The sequence below is a fragment of the Dermacentor albipictus genome, chromosome 8 (genome assembly GCF_038994185.2).
Source record: "Dermacentor albipictus isolate Rhodes 1998 colony chromosome 8, USDA_Dalb.pri_finalv2, whole genome shotgun sequence".
Classification (NCBI taxonomy): domain Eukaryota; kingdom Metazoa; phylum Arthropoda; class Arachnida; order Ixodida; family Ixodidae; genus Dermacentor; species Dermacentor albipictus.
The window spans coordinates 16,024,120-16,044,525 of record NC_091828.1 but is presented as its reverse complement, the minus strand read 5'-3'; the positions used below and the strand labels follow the sequence as shown (position 1 = coordinate 16,044,525).

Genomic DNA, 20,406 nt, shown 5'->3' with positions numbered 1-20,406 from the left:
TCTCACCACGTTCGACCCAATTTATGATTTCGAGCTTCACGACGAAAGGCGAATTCTGCTGCTTCATCACGGCAACACTACGGGAGAAGGCCCACAAGGCGCACACACAATGAACCAAAAAAGCAGCGAGACAACTCGCACTTTTGCCATCTTGCATGATGAGGGCACAAGAGCCTCTGATAGGCTGTCTGAGCAAGCGCTGCGGGTGGGCGAGGATAATTTTTTGCAGGGGGGGGGGGGGGGGGGGGTGCCGAAGGCTCGTCTGAGGCAGCGTGGTTACGGTAGGGAGAGCAGTTGGATGGAGCCGGGCCACCGGGTTTATCCACCACCGGGAGGGAAAGCCAACTTTTGGAGGCACTTTCCCATCGCTTGACGTTCGATATATTGGGAGTCGCTGCTATTTTTGTTCGATGTAAGTGTAATTTTTGCTATATATATTCATTGTAACTATACCGTGTCCAGAAATTGTTCGATATATATAATAATTCGATGTAAACGGGTTCGATATAGTCGGGTTCGACTGTACTACTACTACTACTACTACGACTACTACTACTACTACTACTACTACTACTACTACTAATAATAATAATAATAATATTATAGTGCTCTGGGAATTAGTCTTTCATGGGAAGCTTAGAAGCACTGGTGGGTACCCGACCCATGCCTCATTAAGAGGTCGGGTTTGTATGTGGAAAAGATGCTTGGACAGAATGACGGCATTTAAATGGAAAGCCAGACTACTCATTTGCAAGAAGCTGCGAGTAAATTGAAATGTAAGGCCACATTTAGCAATGCCAATGTAAGTGCAAAGTAGTACAAATGCAACAAGTGTTGCTAGGGCAACATCTGGATCACATTCCTCTTTGGTAAAAGAAGAAGTTGCAAATGTAGATGTAGGAAGCAGAAGCTTTCCTTACGGATTTCAATACCGACTTCGCTTGCGTTTCAGACAGATCAGTGTCTAGAAGAATGGCAAAAACACAAAGGGCACCATGACTCAATACAGCACATGCGAAAGGTCCAGACATGACTGACAGCACAACTCTGCATGCCAAATTGAGAAAGGCTTCAAGGTGAATTCATGGTGCAGGCAGGCCAGGGCTGACAGTAGGCACTCGATGGCCTCACAGCCTTCTTGTCAGTGACCTTGCCATACTGTGCACTCTTAAATTTCACATATGTTGGCGTGTGTTTCAGCATTAAATACACGTCAGCATTCCTGTGGCACTTTTCTCTCCCCTTACTGCTCTATGCCCATTGCTGTTGGAAAGGCGTGGCTCCTGCCTGCTTAGCGTACAGTGTACATGCTCAACAAGCATAAAATTATGACGAAAAGAAGAAGATTGTGTGCATGAAATAACATGAACCCGCAGTGTCACATCTATCAATATCTGTAAACACTGCAAGTGAAGTGTCAAGGTGTGGAGAGCAAAAGACAAGTGTGCGGAGCAATAGACAAGTAGAAAAGGACAGAAGGAGTGCCAAACTAGTTTTATTTATGATACAGGTACAAAGAGCAAAGTCCTATACCCAACCTAACACACTCTCATATCTACAACCTCAAACTCACCATTCTGTAGTGAGACAGAAGGAACGTGCATGCACATAAAAAAAAAAGCTGTGGTTTTCCTGACACTGCACAATGGGTTATGAAATGACGGATTAATGTTGACCACTTACTGGGGTTCCTTATCATGTACGCACTTAAATCTACATACCGAGCACCAGGCACGTACCCAGGATATATTTTCGGGGGGGGGGCGTCACCACCTCCATCATCATCATCATCATCATCATCATGTTTCATGTCCACTGCGGGACGAAGGCCTCTCCCTGCGATCTCCATTTACCCCTGTCCTGCGTCAACCGATTCCAACTAGCACCCGCGAATTTCCTAATTTCATCGCTCCACTTTGTGTTTTGTTGTCCTCGATTGCGTTTTCCTTCTCTTGGTACCCATTCTGTAACCCTAATGGTCCAACGGTTATCTAACCGGCGCATTACATGACCTGCCCAGCTACATTTTTTTCCACTTGATGTCAATTAGAATATCGTCTATACCCGTTCGCTCTCTGATCCAAACCGCTCTCTTTCTCTCTCTTAACGTTATGCCTAGCAATCTTCATTTGATCGCTCTTTGCGCGGTCCTTAACTCATTCTCAAGTCTCTGCCCCATATGTCAGCACTGGCAAAATGCACTGATTGCACACCTTACTTTTCAATAATAATGGTAAGCTTCCAGTCAGGAGCTGGAAATGTCTGCCGTATGCGATCCAACCTATTTTCATTCTTCTGTGAATTCCCTTCTCAAGGTCAGGGTTCCCTGGATTAATTGACCTAGGTAAACGTACTCCTTCACAGTCTCTAGTGGCCGACTGGCGATCCTGATCTGTTGTTCCTTTGCCCGGCTATTTATCATTATCGACATCTTCTGCATATTAATATTCAACCTCCCTCTTACACTCTCTCTGTTAAGGTCTCCAATCATTTGTTGTAACTCGTCAGCATTGTTGTTGAATAGAACAATGTCATCGGCAAACCGAAGGTTGCCGAGATATTTGCCGTCGATTTTTACTCCTAAGCCTTCCCAGTTTAATAGCTTGAATTCTTCTAAGCACGCAGTGAATAGCTTTGGAGAAATTGTGTCTCCCTGTCTGACCCATTTCCCTATAGGTGTCTCCCTACTTTTCTTGTGAAGAATTAAGGTAGAACCTCTGTATATATTCTTACGCGAAGGACGAGTCAATAAGACGAGAAACTATTTACAGATTATATTTACAACAACGGTTGCAGTGCTGACCGGTTAGATTCACAGCGCGAGCCCAGTGCGTTCTTCCTCCTCTTTTCAGGAGTGATGGCGCCCACGCACCTCGTTCAAGCAAACAAATACCACACGCATGTAGCAATATTTTTCAGCTTTTTACGTAAGCGTTCTGTAGTCCTTGATTACGTAGTGCCTCTAGACTGCTGGTATCTCTACTGAATCAAATGCATTTTCGTAATCTATATAAACCACATAGAGAGGCTTATTGTACTCTGCAGATTTCGCGATAACCTGATTGATGATATGGATGTGATCCATTGTAAGGTATCTCTTCCTGAAGCCAGCCTGTACACTTGGTTGACAAAATCCAGTGTTGCCCTTATTCTATTGGAGATTATTTTGGTAAATATCTTATATAATACTGGGAGCAAGCTAATGGTCCTATAATTTTTCAATTCTTTAACGTCTCCTTTTTTGTGGATTAGTATAATGTCTGTATTCTTCCAGTTTTCTGGGACCCTTGCAGTCGATATTGTCAAGAATGGCGAGCTGAGAAACAAGATTGCCACACAGTTACGACAGGGCGACACGACGCGCACCTCTCCCTCTCCGTCGCTGCAGCTGGGAGGCGCTCAAAGAAGCGGCCTTTGCGCTGGAATCCGCCGCCTTCCACCCGCCCCATCGACATTGTGACGGAACTAGTTCGGCGTGTGTGAACAATGATTCCGGAGTTCCCCAACGCGGAGCTGATTTGACACGCATGGACAAGCTGCCGTGGGGACAACGTATTTTGGTGCGTCTCACGATTCGGCACCCCGCCAACGCCGTCGTCGGGCATCAGAGCGCGGTTGCCTTTGTGTCTGTAAACTGATCTGCAGAGCCGCGGCGAGTTGGTGATGAGTAAACGAACAGTCGCCGCGTCGTAGGACCGGCGGATCGAGTGTATAAAAACTGTGGTTGTGCGAATGCTGAGGACACTTCTCTTGAGCAGTCATGTTAGACTGAGTCACTTCTCTCATGCAGTCATGTTGGACTGTTATTCTTTTTCTCAAGCAGTCATGTTAGACTGATTTAATTTCTGTAAATAAACCCTTTTCCTCGTTCTCGATGAGAAACAGTTCTTCACTTCATCAACGATCTCAGCGTAAATAAGTTGGACGACGGCATGGGCCAGCTACCTTCGAATTCATGCCGTACTCCAATCTTGGCAAAGGACCACGGACGATGGGATTGAGCCCCCAATCCTGACAATATACACTTCGTATAAAGAGCCGCCAGGTTTCCAAGCATGATGTCTCCTCCATCTTTGATTAAATGGACTGTTATTCCACCTTCTCCTCCCGCTCTTCATCGTTTCATGTCTTGCAGGGCCCTTCTGACCTCATCGCTAGTTATGGGAGAGTTTGTGTATCCTGTTCATTACTGTTTCTAAGTGAGGTATCGTGACTACTCTGGGTACTGTATACAGGTCAGCTTAGAATTTTTCCGCTGCTTTTACTGTATCTTCGAGATTGCTTATGATATTATCCCTCTTATCTTTTAGTGCATACATCATGGTTTGTCCTATGCCAGGTTTCTTTTTTACTGATTTCAGGCTGCGTTCATTTTTTTACGGCTTCTTCAGTCTTTCTCATGTTATAGTTTCGAATATCAGTTATTTTCGCCTTCTGGATCAGTTTTGACAGTTCCGCGAATTGTGTAACGCTGTGCGGCCGCCAGTCCCATACAACCGCGTAGAGCGCAGGACTCTGCGATTCTAGACGTACTGCTCTCACCGAGAAAGGTTAGAAAAACACCCACATAAGCACAGTAGAGAAGTGGCTACGTGAGGTGGTTCGACCGATTACTGTAGAAGCGTCATTCAAAGCAAGTAATTATTCTCCACTTCCGGCGGCGTTTTCTCTACTTCCTTTTTAAATAAAAATATGTTGATCCGTAAATATGCTCATAAACAACGGTTAACATTTTTATTATTCGGTTTTGCTTGCACTTTGGTTGTTGCATTGGCTCTCTCCCTTAGTAGATCGCTCAATTTCTCAACTCCTTGAGATTTTTGTTTCCAGTTTCCAATTTTCCACGAAAAGTGCTATACGATTAAGGAAAAACAGACGAGGTAACGGGCGACAGTCATCTTGCTTATGGGTTTAAGGGTTATTGCAGGGTTTCATGATGGATGCTCTTTCACATCATTTTATTGCCTACCTTATCTAACCCATATCACGTGTATATGGTTCCGGACATCTGCCAGCGTCGCGGTGAGCCGTAACTCAAGGAAATAATGAAGCAAAGGGAAAAGTTAAACGCAATTGGCGTTTTCTCCGGCCGCAACTCATTCCATGAGAGTACAGACCAGCTGAGTAACAGCCGCATTCCGCTACTGGTCCCAGGATCAGCCTAAACAAAGAAGGTTGAACTAACAAAAGCAACAGCTATGCGCGTGACGGTTGAATAGATGGTGACAACTGAACGCATCTCGAGTTAATCGCGCAGGTGCGGAATCTATGAGAAAACTGTCCTTCACATTACAAGAGATGCCGATAACTACCGCCATCTAAAAGGAGTGAAAAAGGCAGCATAAGCCTGACCGATGAACAGCTGCCAAGCCTCAACATTAATCTGGCGGCGCTTTAGGAATGTGTGAGGAGTGGTGGCGTGGGTGGGGAGGGGGGAGGGTATGCCACTTGATTTCGGGGGGGGGGGGGGAGGGGGGCCCGGGCCCCCCCGGGCCCCCCCCCTGGGTACGTGCCTGCCGAGCACTGTTGCATTTCATCGGCATTAATACGCGACTGAATAAGCACTGCTTGCACCAGCCTCTTTTGCTTCTTGAAGAGGCCGGCTCTTCGCAGTCAGCTTGTATATGTAGAGAGTAATGCCAAACTGCTCAGAAAAATGCAAGCTCTCGAAATTTTCCATTACTGTCTCGGCAAAACAACAGCACCAAACTACCTTGCACCATGCTTCATGTTCTGAAGTGAAGGCGCTAAAATGACGGAGCTCTCTAACAGAGCTCTACAGAGCTCTCTAAGCTCTGTAGAATGACCAACCCTTATTCCCGCAAGGCACCGGCCTGTGCTACTAAACACGATAACAAATACGTAGATTGCCAGGCAGGAGTTGTTTATGAGATTCCTTTAGATTGTGTTAGAAAGTACGTGGGACAAACAGAGCAGTGCCTGAATGACAGGCTGAGGCAACACAATAACAAAGTGAACAATGGGAGGGAGGGCCACCTGGCAATTCATTGTAGAAATTGCAAATGTAAGCCAGACTTCCACGCCTGCGCTGTGGTTGCCAGAAGCCATGACAAATGGGTGAGATTAATAATTGAGGCCAAAAGAATCATTGAAGCAGCTGATAACTGCGTAAGTGTTGCATCCATATCACTGTCACGCAAAGAACTGCTTTTCCTGAACGCGAATGCGCCCTGAGAAACTGTGATTGCGCTCCTAGTATAAATCAGTGGCGTTTTTTCCTGATTAAACATTGTTGGAAGTGGCGCCCTGTGTGTGTGTGTGTTTCTTCTTTGTCCTCCGTCATTTTAGCGCCTTCACTTCAGATCATGCTTAACCAACACGCCCAACTATCCATCCTAACGTCGTAAAATGCTTCATGTGTAGTGGCAGCAGTCAGTCCGAACGAACTCCACTGTTGATGTCACGAGGCGCCCGATCAATCACAGGCGGAAACGAGGTGCGCGACTTACCCTTAATCTGCTGGTGTACTTTTCGTCGAAATAAAATCTGTTTGCGCTTTTTTTCGCTTAATTTTGATGCAATATTCGAATTCAGAGGGTTGAACGCCATTACGTACAGCTCATCACTCATTTTTTATGGGGAACTAGGGTGGTTGCTTGGGCTGGAGAACCTTTCAGCTTCCCTTTAAGTTGCCAATCAGTATGGTCGATGCGTGCCATCCAACAAGTCAGAAGTATTTCATATAGTATCATGACCCAACACACAATATAGGACGCAGCAACTTGACTTAGTGTTGGGACACAGGCAAATACTCTGCAGTTAACCGATGCAAAAAACATCACTGGCACACTATTCATATTTTGCAGCTTGTGGGCAATCCTGCAAGGCATCACCTGTAGCCTTTTTGTCTTTTTGCATGAAGTTGTCCTAACTCAAACCTTTTAGCTAGGGCTGAGCATCGATTACAAATGTTCACCAGGGTAATCAGACTTTTTTATTTACCTGCATAAGCCAACGAAATAAAAACTGATGAACTGTGCACATAAACTAATTGTGGAAATGCGCCGGGTGATCTCCTTAAATGAAAACTGATTTCTTTAGCTGAGGATTTAGATGATGTGAGGATGCCTTCTCTACTACACTCCTCTTCAGTGTGGCGGACACTGAATGAGCTCGTAGCAGTCGCAGTTTGTTTGCTAAATAACTAAAATGTGTTAAATTTTCAGTTGAAGTTTAAGGTTTGATGGAAACCCATCTGGTTGGGCTAAAATATTGCCGCCAGCATAGCGAAAAGAAGCTTCTAAGATTTCAGCTCGCAGCGATGATGGTACGAGAAGTAGAAATGTCTCACCACTGCGCTCGAAGTTTCGTTTGTAGAGGACGTTGTTCCGGAGGACATACGAACACAATCCGCGAACGAAAACTCGAGGCACTTTCACTTGTCGACCCTCCAGGTACTCGATGAGCAGGAGTAATTCCGGATCAGTACGCTGATGATGAGCCATTTCCGTCGTATTCACAGCCCCGAGAAATGGGAAATCTTGCTCGTTTTCAGGTGACGTAGCCTCGATTGGTGCGAGTGATAAGCAATCAGCATCATTGTGCTTGATACCGGACTTGTAAACGACCGTGATGTCATACTCCTGTAGACACAAACTCTATCTAGCGAGCCTTCCAGAACGGTCCTTGAGGTTCGCCAGCCAGCACAATGAGTGATGATCGCTGATGGCTCGGAACGGTCTGCCATATAAGTATGGCCGGAACTTACTGATGGCCCATATAACCGCCAGGCATTCCTTTTCTGTAGCTGAGTAATTTGTCTCGGCTTTCGATAAGGTACGGCTCGCGTACGCAATGACTTTTTCTTCTCCATTCTGCCACTGAATAAGTATGGCACAGAGACCAACGTTACTCGCGTCGGTATGGATGTCCGTTTCGGCATTTTCATCAAAATGGGCAAGTATAGGAGGATTCTGCAAACGCCGTCGTAGTTCAGAGAAGGCGTCTTCTTGTTCTTTCTCCCACATAAAAGGGACATCTTCTTTTGTCAGTCGCGTGAGTGGTTCGGCAATTTTAGAAAATTTTTCTACGAAATGCCTGTAGTAGGCACACAGTCCCAGAAACGTCTAATAGCTTTTTTGTCTCTTGGCTTTGGAACCATTTCTACTGCAGTGATCTTTTCAGGATCGGGGCAGACGCCTTCAGCACTGACAATGTGTCCGAGAAAGCAGAGCTCGCGAAAGCCGAAGTGGCATTTTTCGGGTTTTATGGTCAATCCTGCCGTGCGAATAGCATCCAGAACTGCTCTCAGTAGCTGCATGTGCTGCTCGAATGTAGTGGAGAAGACCACCACATCATCAAGGCAGACGAGGCACGACTGCCATTTCAGTCCGGAGAGAACAGTGTCCATCATCCGTTGGAATGTGGCTGGCGCAGAACACAGACCAAATGGAAGCACCTTAAACTCGTATAAACCATCCGGTGTCACAAATGCCGTTTTTTCGCGATCTCGCTCGTCCACTTCTATCTGCCAGTATCCACTTTTGAGATCCAGAGAAGTAAGCATTGCGTAGTTTGTCCAAGGTGTCGTCGATGCGGGGGAGTGGATAAACATCCCGCTTCGTGACGAGGTTGAGTTTCCTGTAGTCAACACAAAATCGTAGGGTACCTGTTATCCTTCTTTTTGACTAGGACTACCGGAGATGGCTGTATTACATTGTCCTTGAGCATTACCTGTTTCCTCTTTCTTTTGGAGCTACTCGGTACGGGTGTTGTCGAACTGGTCTTGCAGGTTCTTCGACCACAATGCGGTATATTGCGATGGGAGTACAACGGACTTTCGATGAAATCGAAAAGCGTTCTGCAAACTCTGTGACCAAGTTCACAATCTCATCTCTTTGTAGTGATGACAGCTCTCGGTCAATGTCGATAGAGGTAAGGACACATCCGCAAATTGTGCAGTCATGAAGAGACGCTATGGCTGTTCCCTTCGCCACTTGTTGTGCCTCATTGCCAAAGCTAGCCAAAAGGACGTCCGCATATCCGTTACGCAGGTGAACTAGGCCTCTTGCCAATGCACATTTGCTTTTCCAGTAGCAGCCCCATATTTTCGTCTGCAAGTCCCTCATAGTCACGAAATATGTCGCTCCTTACAACGACAGTCATACTGCGCCGTGCCGGCACCGTCACGTCTTCATCCACAATACGGAGAGAGGAAATATGTAGCTGTTCTGTATAAGATATAGTAACAGCATTTTCTGTGGAAAACAACACCCGTGATTCTTGCAAGCCGATAATTGCGCCATTCGTTCGCAAAAAGTCCATGCCCAGTATCAGATCACGGGAACACTCAGAGAGAACAATAAAGCTGCTGACGTATGTAAAGCCGCTAATTCCGATTCTTGCTGTGCACATTCCTACGGGGTCGACTAAGTGTCCCCCCGCTGTACGTATCGGAGATCCGGTCCAATGGGTCAATACCTTTTTCAATTTTCTGGCGAGTACACTCCTAATAACAGGATAGTCCGCACCAGTGTCTATCAACGCAGTCACTTCGAAGTCGTCGATGATGACGCGCAACTCGGAAGTAACGGTGTCATCACTGCACTTGTCCGTCGTTTCGTCACTGCCCTCGTCTTGTCGGATTGGCGATGGAGGGCCTTCGGTGTTCCGAGCGTCAGCGGCCTTGCCTCCACAGGTCGCTGGCTCTAGTTTTCCCGTCGCGGACTTTGGGAGCGACGCCTCGGTGAAGTGGATGCGGGACGCGGACTGGGCGACTTATAACGCATAGGCGCTGCTGATCGAGGTTCATGTTGCTGGGGGTTCCGAACAGTTTGGCACCTAGATAAAAATGCCTCAATTTAATAAGGGCGCTCACTATTTCGAGGGCAAGGCGCATTCACAGAGGAGCCACGCAGTCCTACTCGGTGATACTGGCATTCCCGGTATAGGTGACCAGCATCTCCACAGTGGTAGCAGAGGGGACGCCGGTCTGCAGTGCGCCATACATCGCTTTTACGTGGGCTTCCTTCTAGCACGGGCTGCACACTGCGAGGAAGTACCTGGAGTATTGTGACCGTTCGTCCAAAGTCGGCGCGTCCTAGGTCCTGACGCAAAGCTTGGGCGTACGATACCCGTGGCTGACGCTCTGGCTGTGCGTGGGGCCGTAACTGAGACTCTGGCTCACAAATTACTTGCCGGACTTCTTCGCGTATGACATCACCGAGTGAGGACACAGCAGGAGGGCTTTGGGCCAGCTGCAGTTTCTGCAGCTCTTCCCTTACGATGGACCTCACCATTTCGCATAGGATGCCCATGTTGCTGGGGAGGGCTCCTGACCCAACGTCAAATGATGCGACGCATACATCTCTGTTGTACTGCCACGCACGCTGCTGCAGCGTCTTCTCCACCGTCGTCGCCTCTGATCGAAATTCGGCTACTGAGCGAGGCGGATTACGAACCAGGCCGGCAAAGAGTTCCTGTTTCACACCACGCATTAGGTGCCGCAATTTCTTGTCCTCAGCCATGTTCGGGTAGGCTCGGCGGAAGAGGTGGGTCATGTCTTCAATGTACATGGTCACACTTTCGTTGTTCCGCTGGTTCCTCGCCTGAAGAGCGGCTTCTGCTCTCTCTCTGCGGTCCGTGCTCGGGTACGTAGCTAGCAGCTCTCGTAGGAAGTCGTTCCACGATGATAAAAACGCTTCGTGGTTTTGAAACCACGTGCGTGCAGATTCCTACAGAGCGAAGTACACATACCGGAGTTTCTTTGTCTTGTCCCAACCGTTACACTTGGCGACAATTCGAAGTTGGTGGACAGACGTTCATTCTGTTGGCTCCAAACTTCGGGGATCCGGGCAACCTTCCCTGGCGTGTGTGGGGCTTGGAATCATACCCCGCACCTCCACCAGATATGTAACCAACAGTTACAACAGCCGTTTCTACGAAAACTGATTTATGCTGGGCGAACCTGTGCCCATCAACAAAAACCGACTGAGCACTCAACAACAACAAAAAACGTCCCTCGAGCTTCGCCCTTTCGAACGTCGTTCTCCTCTTTGTCCCCTCCTGTCGCGTGCCAATCGTCCGATTCTCGCGCACGAGCCACCGGCCTGTCAGCACCGGCCGAGCGTTGCTTTGCGGTGCTTTGCTTGACACTCGCGGTGTGGCGGCTACGCAGTTGGGATATGTCGGTCGTCTTTTTCTTCTCGCAATGCAGGCGGCATTATTGTGAAGGGCAGAAAAAAACTGGGGTACTACGCCAGCCAAAGTATACATTTCATAGAAAATTACCATTCGGCTCCCACACGGGGACCTTGTTCGCAGGTAAAAAAGAGGAAAAATGCATTTGGACAGTTCACCTAAACAGGCCTGAACAAGTGATGCAAGCAGGGCACATACACTGATGGCAGATTGCCATTGCTCCTCTTCGAAGTGTGTGGTGTAGTCTGAATCTTGAGCCACTCAAAATAAAGGTGTTCCTTTTTTCTGGAAAGAATGCGTGCCTACCCCGATTTCCTGTCCCTTCGAGTGACAACATGGAAGACGTCATCCTCTCCTAGATGAGCAGAAGAGGAGGGCTGTCGTGCTTATCGCAGCTACTAACCCTTCAGAGGCTCCAAAGCTCACGGGTGCCTCAAAGAACTAGGTAGCATTCAGCAACGAACATGCCCCACAACTCTTGCATGGGAGCATGCATCATTTGCATCGAACCAATCGCCAACCAGTGACCACTGCCTGCCAACCACAAAAATTGGGCAAGAAAGGCAAGGAAAGCCATTCACTTTAAGGATGGCTTCTAATTAGCAGGGACCATTCTTGGCTACAATTGATCAAAAGGGGTAAGACGAGATTTGAACAGCAGAATTGAAAAAAACAAAGGACTAAGGAAGAAGGGTAGAAGAACCCGGGGTTCTATACAGGCAAAAGTATAATCTCATGACAACATTCATTTGGGCCAGATGGTGCATATTTGAATTAGGAAGGAACAGCGCAAACTAAGATGATCACAAAAGGAGAACGACACAGGACAAGCGCCAACTTCACCTATCTTTATTCACCAAAAAATCAGCAAATATAAGGAAAATTACAGACATGTGCACTATGGACCATAATGCATAATCTGACAAACCGTTCAAGACAGGACATTTCGCTTTTGAAGAGGGTCACGGAAGTATCACTAACACAGTTTTTTCCTCTCTTCTTTTACATGGAATGCTTCCAAAACCTCACGTGCCTTTGCTTCCGCCAAGAATCTTTATGTCTCGGAACCGTGGTTCACACTTCTTGCAGTAGAGGCATTGTTTCCGTGGCGAATGTTCTGCCACTTGGTCACACCGCAGTGCAAGCTGCGCAATGTTGCGAAAAATGCGCATCTCCTTCTTTCAACGACCGCACGTGCTCAGCTGCAAGGTCATTCACGCATCTACCGATTTGGCCCACATCGGTTTTCCCGCAGGTCAAAGGTATTTCATATACCACACCGGTCAGCCCTTTACAATCTGCTTTCCATGTTTTTTGGTGCAGCTGCTGCTCATACCCTCACTCCGACGCGGGCGCAGAGCTGTGCTTGTTTCCGAGGAGCCGAAAACATGACTGGGATACCGTATTCGTTTGCCACCTTTTTCATAATGTGGGCTATCCTATGTACATACGGAACCACTTTTGGCTTTGCAGCTTGTTTTTCTTGTGCGCACGGTTTCTTGACCATGGCACCTTTGATTTTCTGCAAGATCAATTCAGCCGCTGCTATGATAACCGTGCTTGGTAACCTCCCCGAAACCAACCTATCAACTTGTGAACCACGGTTCCGAGAGATAAAGATTCTTGGCAGAAGCAGAGAAACAAAGGCACGTGAGGTTTTGGAAGCATTCCATATAAAGAAAAGAGTAAAAAACTGCGTTATTGATACTTCTGTGACCCTCCTCAAAAGCGAAATGTTGTATCTTGAACGGTTTGGCAGATGATGCATTATGGTCCATAGTGCGCATGTCAGTGATTTTCCTTATATTTGCTGATTTTTCGGTGAATAAAGATAGATGAAGTTGGCGCTTGTCCTGTGTCGTTCTCCCTCTTGTGATTGTCTTAGTTGGCGCAGTTCCTTCCTAATTAAAAGTATAGTCCTTTGTTTTTTTCAGTTCAGTTCAAAACTCGTCTTAGCTATGAAACAACTAGCTCGGTTAAAAACTATTCCGATCAAAAGGGCTTTTCTATTCATGTGTCTTCTCAATGACGAACATGCACCCTTGCTTCTGTGCTTCGACACGAATTTTTCATAAGAAAGGAGGTACTCTAGGCCCTGTCTGCATTGAGCTATAGTCATGGTATATGAAACGCCTCTGATCCATGGCGAATCATATATCATCCAAACCGACTGGTATGTACACAACTGAACAATGATTGGGCACAAAGCTGGGTCACACCTGAGCAGTGTGGCAATTTGGAAGAAGCTGTGATGTGATGGCACGTGAGCTGATAAAACCATTCTTTATCAAGAAAAAGGGTGACCAATGCATCCAGCCTTCCTTCTGTCTTAAAGGAGATTTTCAGATTCTAGACATGGCTACACAATAATGTGCAGTGTAACTTGTGATGCTCTCTTCTCTGGACAGGCACATCCAGACAGAAACAAGTCGTGGGCCTGGCACTCTTTCTGTGCTCTTTTCGCTCACCTTTTGTGGCACACACTTTCAGTGATGCATGCCCCCCACTAGCCCCACATCATACTTTGCTAAACTTCCACAATACATATAAATAGATAAAATGTGCTCAAGCAACTGCAAATGAAGCAAGTACCAAAACACAAATGCAAATGGACACTTGTGAGCTCACAAACGAACGGGCAACTACACATTATTGTTCAATAATAGTTTTTCATGCCTGACGTTACAGCTACACCAAACCCACTTTCCACATCATATTTTTCCTTTTTTGCAATTTGACATCAAGGGGCAAGAATTTTAAGAATCTTCCTACAGCACCATAACAAACGAGTGAGCATACAATTCAGCAAGCTGTCAACAACACTAATAAACAACACTGCCCGAGAGGAAATGCAGTGCACAGTGCGGGTCTGTGCAGTTCACGATGACAAAGTACAGGCTCAAGGCAGCGTGAAAGAGTGCAAAAGTTTTTCATGGCAACAGACCCACAGTGACACACAGTAGATGCTTGTCCAGATGACAAATGTTACTTGTGAAAAGTATTCCAATTAACAACACCTGTAAATCACTTACGAGAAGCACTTAAAGAAAGGGGGTGGACGTTATTGCATAAGCACATGTATCCTTTTGCAACATACAATGCAGCTGATTGAAACAGTGTTTCTCAACTCACCGGTTGTGAAATGGCAAGACTGATTAATTGGGCTTTATGTTGTGAAGCAACATTGAGGCTATGAAAGGTGCTGTGGGGGCTGGATCAATTTTGCACCCTTTAGTTTATCCTGTAAACTGCGCTAGCAATTTCTGCCTGGGTTAGCTTGAAACTGCTAGCTTAATGCATTTTCCTTTCCAGGCCTTCGCTATTTGCTCTTTACAACTTCCATTCGTCGTAATTAAGCTGCTGCGTCTCAATCGTGCAGGCTAATTCTGATGGTGGTTGTATGGCGGGGCTACACAAGACGGACAGGAGCAGACACACGCAGCATTGTGAATGTATGCTCCTCTCATGCTCGACATCTAATTATGTTTGATAAAAAAGGTAACAATCCCTGTAAGATATGGCCTTTGTAGTGGCAAGTGATTGTGGAAAACTCCGCCACATTTGTTTCAACATGCAACAACTGCACAAACCTTGGGACCAATCCGCAGCCGAACTTATCCTTGGCTGCTACATTCCAGTGACAGTAGCATGCACTCTTGTGCTCAAATTTAGGTAGATAGATAGATAGATAGATAGTACTTTTTTTTTTAGGTCACATTGGAAACCCCTGTTGGCCGAAATCAGCCCCGACTATGGCCTCTCCAAGCCCACGCGTTGCTTTGGAACCCCAATGTTTCTTAATCCTTTGAGGGTCAATGACGTAAATAAACAGTGCCACGAACAAGTCCAAAACGGTTGATGCCGTATATTTACGTCATCGTCTGTACATTTAAAAAGCGCGCCAATTTCCTAATTTTTTTCTTTCCTGGCATGTGCTGCCACTATGTGGGAATACAGGGAATTTTTTTCTCATGCCTCCCTCTCTCGGGTTTCGTTGCATGGTTTGTTTTAGAGCTAGTTTGCTCCAGTGCGTCTATATACTACCGCTCGCGGATTGGCGCTTGCGCTGGCGGGCAGCGGTTTGGGTTTTGTTCCATGGGCAGTTTCGACTTCTTGCGCCTGCAAAACTGACAGCTACCTTGTTACTAATTGCTCAAAGGGCGACCACATGTTTCTCTATCGTTTAGTGTTCACAGGGATGCGCATAAAAAGGATGCCATCGTGCTTGCGTTTCCTTTTCTTTTTCTGGGGAGACTCGCGATAACTAATTGCCTCTAGTTGGCAATAAGATGAAGATTAGCGAAAGTTTGTCACAAATTTTGCTTTTTTGACGGGCACATAACTCCACAGTTTTCCTGAATGCACTCACTTACACAGTTCGATTATGCTATGGACGTAAGTATTAGCAGAGTCCTTCCATGTTTTTCTGGTCACGAAACTCCGCCGTCACGCTATGGGAGCGGTTCATATGCTGCCCAAAGGTGCCGCGACGCGACGCCACTGTGCCACGGAGGGTAGGGTGCCTAGGGTGCCTCGATGCGCGCGCGCCCTCTTTAGGGTGAGGTCACCCTTTGGGAGGGCGAGTGCCGCCTCCTCGGCCGGGACAGTCCACGTGCGGCCATTTTCATGCCCTTTCTCGCGGCGGCGCGGCGGCCGTAACATGTGCGTTCGCTCTGTCGCCTTTTCTCTTGGTGCTGACCGGTGGCGCACATCGAAAAATGCCGGGTTGTTGTGTGCCGCAGTGCACCAACCACTCCAGAAAGGGATGGAGAATGTTTCAGTTCCCAAGGGACCCCAAGAGAAGGCTGCTTTGGACAGTAAAGACCAAGCGCGACAAGTGGCAACCGACAAACACATCGTGCATCTGCAGCGTGAGTAAAACTTTCCTTCGTATGCCAAAGGATTCGCATGTGCGTGCCGTTGAGGTACGCGATTCATTTTTATTGAGAGAACGTGTGGAAGGTCTGAACAGGGACATGTAAATATGATCGCTCTGAAATTAAGTGCTGCTGAGGATTAGCAACTTCGTGCACAGGGATTGTGTGGCAAATGTTGGGAGCAAATTAGATTGCTCACAGAACGAGTATCGCTGCCCGGAAAGTTCCGCACCTTTTAAGAAAACAAAAGTGCCCGCGTTCTCTTGACGAGAGAGACTGAAAAAAGAAAAAAAAAGGAGGCGTTGTTCGAGTATTTTCCTTCGAATGAGACTTTCTCGCTGAAAAAAAGCTTGAGGCCTTTTTTGGTGCGCCTGCTCTTCTGACTCACTGACTGCATTTTAACTTGAAACAATGAACATGAAATCTCTTCACAATGGCGCACACAATTCCCCTTCATAGTAAAATAAAGGAAAAGTGCAGTCTATTTCGATTATGTGGGCTCCTAAGCAATCATTATGTTGTGTAAAGGCGAGAGCGTTACTTGTTGCTGAGTGTAGGGCTGCGGCGAAATGCTACTGCAATGTGTAGTGCGGCTATGTAATTTTTGCGAGGCTCCTAAAGTTGCTTATTATGAGGTCGCGACAAAGCGAGACGACAAATCGGTCATATTGCGATCTCTCAGCTGGGTTTTATTTGTGGAGTTCTCACCATGCCCTGCCGCCTACGGCCACGCTTTGCTGTCTTGAGTGGTGATGTGGACGCGAGTGATTGAACCTCAGACGGTGAAGACGGCATAGCACCGCAACCTCGCTCTCCGAAAACTGAAGGCCAGCTGATGTTGACCGCGGGATTTTCCTTTTAATGCACTCGGTAGCTGCAGATATATTCCGCTGTCTGCTCGCTCCTTCCTTCCCAAGAAAGCTATGCTCGATCCCAAGAAAGCTATGCACCAACTCGCCCAGCAAGAAGTTCTACATTTCTTCACCACGCCGACAGGTTTAAACTTGTGCATTGTCACCCCTGCGGTGACAATACACTCGTCATAACCCCCCCCCCCCCCCCCCGCCCCCAGGGTTAAATACGGGGGGGGGGAGGTGCTGCTGCCACGGCAACGGCGGGCTTTTCGCACAACGAGCCAAGGAATGCGAGAGCTGCCCTCGCATTAAAACGTTTAGCGACAGCCGTAACAGTGTACCGACTGCAGCTCACATCACTGATGCCACCTAATTGATTTCATTGCTCGGTATAAGATGCGCGGAAAGCCGCTTATAGTACACATGGCATAATTGTGCTCATGTGCTTGTTACAAAGAAAATTAGTGGTACTGTCCTAAAAATTTTATAACAGCTGAGAAAAAGTGAATTTGTTCGATTAGTAATGCATGCGAAAATAAAGCTTCACTTTTTCAGTGCATTCTGCATAGGCTTTTCTTGGTACCTGCTATCACTTATTTCGCACCCTGTCCTTGAGCACATGCACCCCCTCGTCTCTATGACCTGCATTGTTTGCTGTGAGCACATATTCATGATGACTGGAATTTTTGTTTGCACGTTGCTATATTAATTATCTATACTTGGGGTCTGTAAATAAAATCTCGCTCTGGGTGCTCTACGGATGCTCTCTGTCAAGCAAGTGTAAAACAAAGTTTCATTTATGACACACTTGGTTATACTACACAGTTTTGGACATACCAGTTATATGATATACTTGGTTTTGTCTATATCATCTACAGTGAAACAAAAATGCTAATGTGCCTCAACCTTACACATTCATTTGCAGGCTCACTTTGAACCAAGCAGCTTTGAACAGCATCGTCAAGATGGATGGAAAAAGCTGAAGCCGAATGCAGTTCCAACTCTTTTTTCATTCAAACGTAAGTTGTTATTTCTAAAGTCGGGATAAGTATTATATAGCTATTGTTACGTGCATTGCTTACAAGCCGTCTCGGGAACATGCTTGTGGATAGCATTAAATAAAAAAAAACATTTTTAACCTTCTGGAAATGTCGGGTTCGTGCACGTTAGCGTACAACATTAACATGCTTGCTCCAGTTTATGTGCGTTCTCAAGAGTACACTGTAGAAAAGATGTGATCCTTGGTCCCATCTTGCTTGTTGTAGAAAAGAATGTACTAGCTCGCCAGGTCGAATAAACCGATCTTAAAGTGCATATTTTTTTTATGTTGCAGCTTTACCTAAGGAGCGAAAAGCACCGAAGGAGAGAGCGGCTTCAGAGATCTCGCTCTCAAATGGTAAATCAGATGCGACCCCCGTGGAAGCAAGCAGCTCGTCATGTGAAGGAATAACGCTCTCTGAGACCACGGAGCAGTCTCAATTCAGACCTCCGCTTCAGGAAGATACATCCGAAATGGACTCGTTCCAGGTCAGCAATGTCATTGCTGAGTGTCCACAGCAGGTTCAGGAGGCAGACAGGAGAGAGCAAGCCGGCGAACCTAGTGGGACCCAGACTGCTTCCTTGTATTCTGCAGAGCTGAAGAAGCAGCTAGCGGACATCACGAGGAAATACACAGACCTCCAGGACCATCATGCTGCCGCCAGAAACAGTATTAAGGGCCTCAAAAATCAAGTTCAGAGGCTTGAAAGCGAAATCAGGAATTTTTCAAAAAATGTCAAGTTCCTGAATGAAGATCAGCTCCGTGCTCTGTCTAGGAGCAACAACCGGGGCAATTCCTGGACGCCTGAAACGGTCAAGCAAGGCCTTCAAATTAAGTTCGCTTGCGGGACAACTGGATATGAAACGTTCAGAAAGCTGGGATATCCCCTTCCCTCAAACAGGACACTGACTTGCAGGCTCGAAGGTTTGAAGTTCCTTCCGGGGATACTTCACGAGGTGATTGACGTCATGCGGTGCAAGGCAATGGCCATGGAGGAGGTGGAGAAAGATTGCATCCTTTTTTTGGATGAAATGGAGATTTCAAGTGGATATGAGTTGGACCGTGCTGAAGATGCGCTCCTTGGAGGAAAGACGCTACCGCCAAAGCCTGACGAGCCTGCCAATCACGCGTTAGTGTTCATGCTAGGCAGTTTAAATCAGAGGTGGAAACAGGTGATCGCTTATGAATTCACCGGACATCACGTAGAGGGCTCTGCGCTCAAGCACTATGTCCTTGAGCTTGTTCAATTATGCAGCCAGGTGTCCCTCAGAGTTCGTGTTGTGACATCTGATATGGGTGCGTCAAATCGAGCGATGTGGCGAGACTTTGGCTTTTCAAGCCACAGGAACTCCTCAACTGTGTGCTCTATACCACACCCATGTTTGGATGGAAAGCAACTGTTTTTCACGGCTGACCCTGCACACGTTCTCAAAAATCTCAGAGGACAGTTACTAAGTTCATCAGTTTTTACGTTGAGTGACGCCACTGTAAAGGAGAACAACCTGCCGTCATCGGAGGTCAAACTCGAGCATGTTCAGGCTGTGCTCGACTATGACGCAGAGCACGAGCTCAAGGTAGCGCCCAACCTATGCGAGGTACACACTAGCAGTGGCCATTTCACGAAAATGAAAGTTGGTGTTGCCGTTCAGTTTTTCCGCGAAGCACCAGCTGCTATTCGGTTTTTAATAAGAGCATCTGTAATTGAAGAAGAAGCTGAAACCACTGCATGGTTTTTGGAGCTCATTTTCAAATGGTATTCTCTAATGTCGTCTCGCAACCCAACAATGGCCTTAAGTCGCAGGAGTATGGCCAAGTATTATGCCGCCCTAGGCACGTTGCACACGGCAATGGAGACCATTAGAAGTACGAAAATGGGGTCCACATCACTTTGGAAACCATGCCAAGCTGGCCTTCTCATTGCAACAACCGTTGTCATCCACCTCCAAGAAGTGTTGCTGGGAAATGAGGGGTACGATTTTTTTCTTACCAGCAGACTCTTACAGGATTGTCTGGAGAACCTCTTTTCGGTGGTTCGACTAAGAAAACCTGTGCCCAGTGCGTATGATATGAAATGCGCTCTGAGGCTTGTGAGCGTGAGCCAGTTTTTATTTACCCCACGGACGACGAGCTACGATCTCGATGACCGCGAATATCTGGTAGACCTTCTCTCCCAGGCAAAGAAAGAAAGGACAGAAGTGGAAGCTGATGAGATAAACGACTCAGAAATTCTGTTCATTGAAGAACTGTCCACAACAGAGTGCAGCATTCTACACTACATAGGAGGCTTCATTTTGAAAGGAATCTTGCCGTCTGTCAGCTGCCAGCAATGCAAGGATGCCCTACTGGGATGTGCTAGTGACGAACATGCCTCTCTGACTGCTCTGAAGGAATATGTGTCAGAAGGTGACAACCTAATTTATCCCAGTGATGATGTGATGCACATGCTCAAAATCTACGAGGAGCACTTTGTAGGGAT

The 20,406-nt window shown here is 46.8% G+C and overlaps 2 protein-coding genes across 5 annotated transcripts in view; one reads left to right on the top strand and one right to left on the bottom strand.

Moving 5' to 3' along the window:
• nudE (Nuclear distribution protein nudE) overlaps positions 1-20,406 on the bottom strand; it is a 284,398-nt gene that overhangs the window by 45,235 nt on the left and 218,757 nt on the right. For 2 of the 4 annotated variants that reach the window (XR_011507835.1, XR_011507836.1), the window contains exon 9: positions 921-964. The exons of the other annotated variants lie outside the window; for them this stretch is intronic. The gene's annotated coding sequence lies outside the window, so the exon portion shown is untranslated. The remainder of the gene's footprint in view (positions 1-920; positions 965-20,406) is intronic. 4 annotated transcript variants of the gene reach the window in all.
• Positions 15,879-19,214, top strand: LOC139048664 (THAP domain-containing protein 11-like). Its single transcript, XM_070523150.1, has 4 exons — positions 15,879-16,031; positions 17,817-17,910; positions 18,225-19,059; positions 19,190-19,214. Exons 1-4 carry the CDS (start codon positions 15,879-15,881, stop codon positions 19,212-19,214), a joined length of 1,107 nt encoding a protein of 368 aa, XP_070379251.1.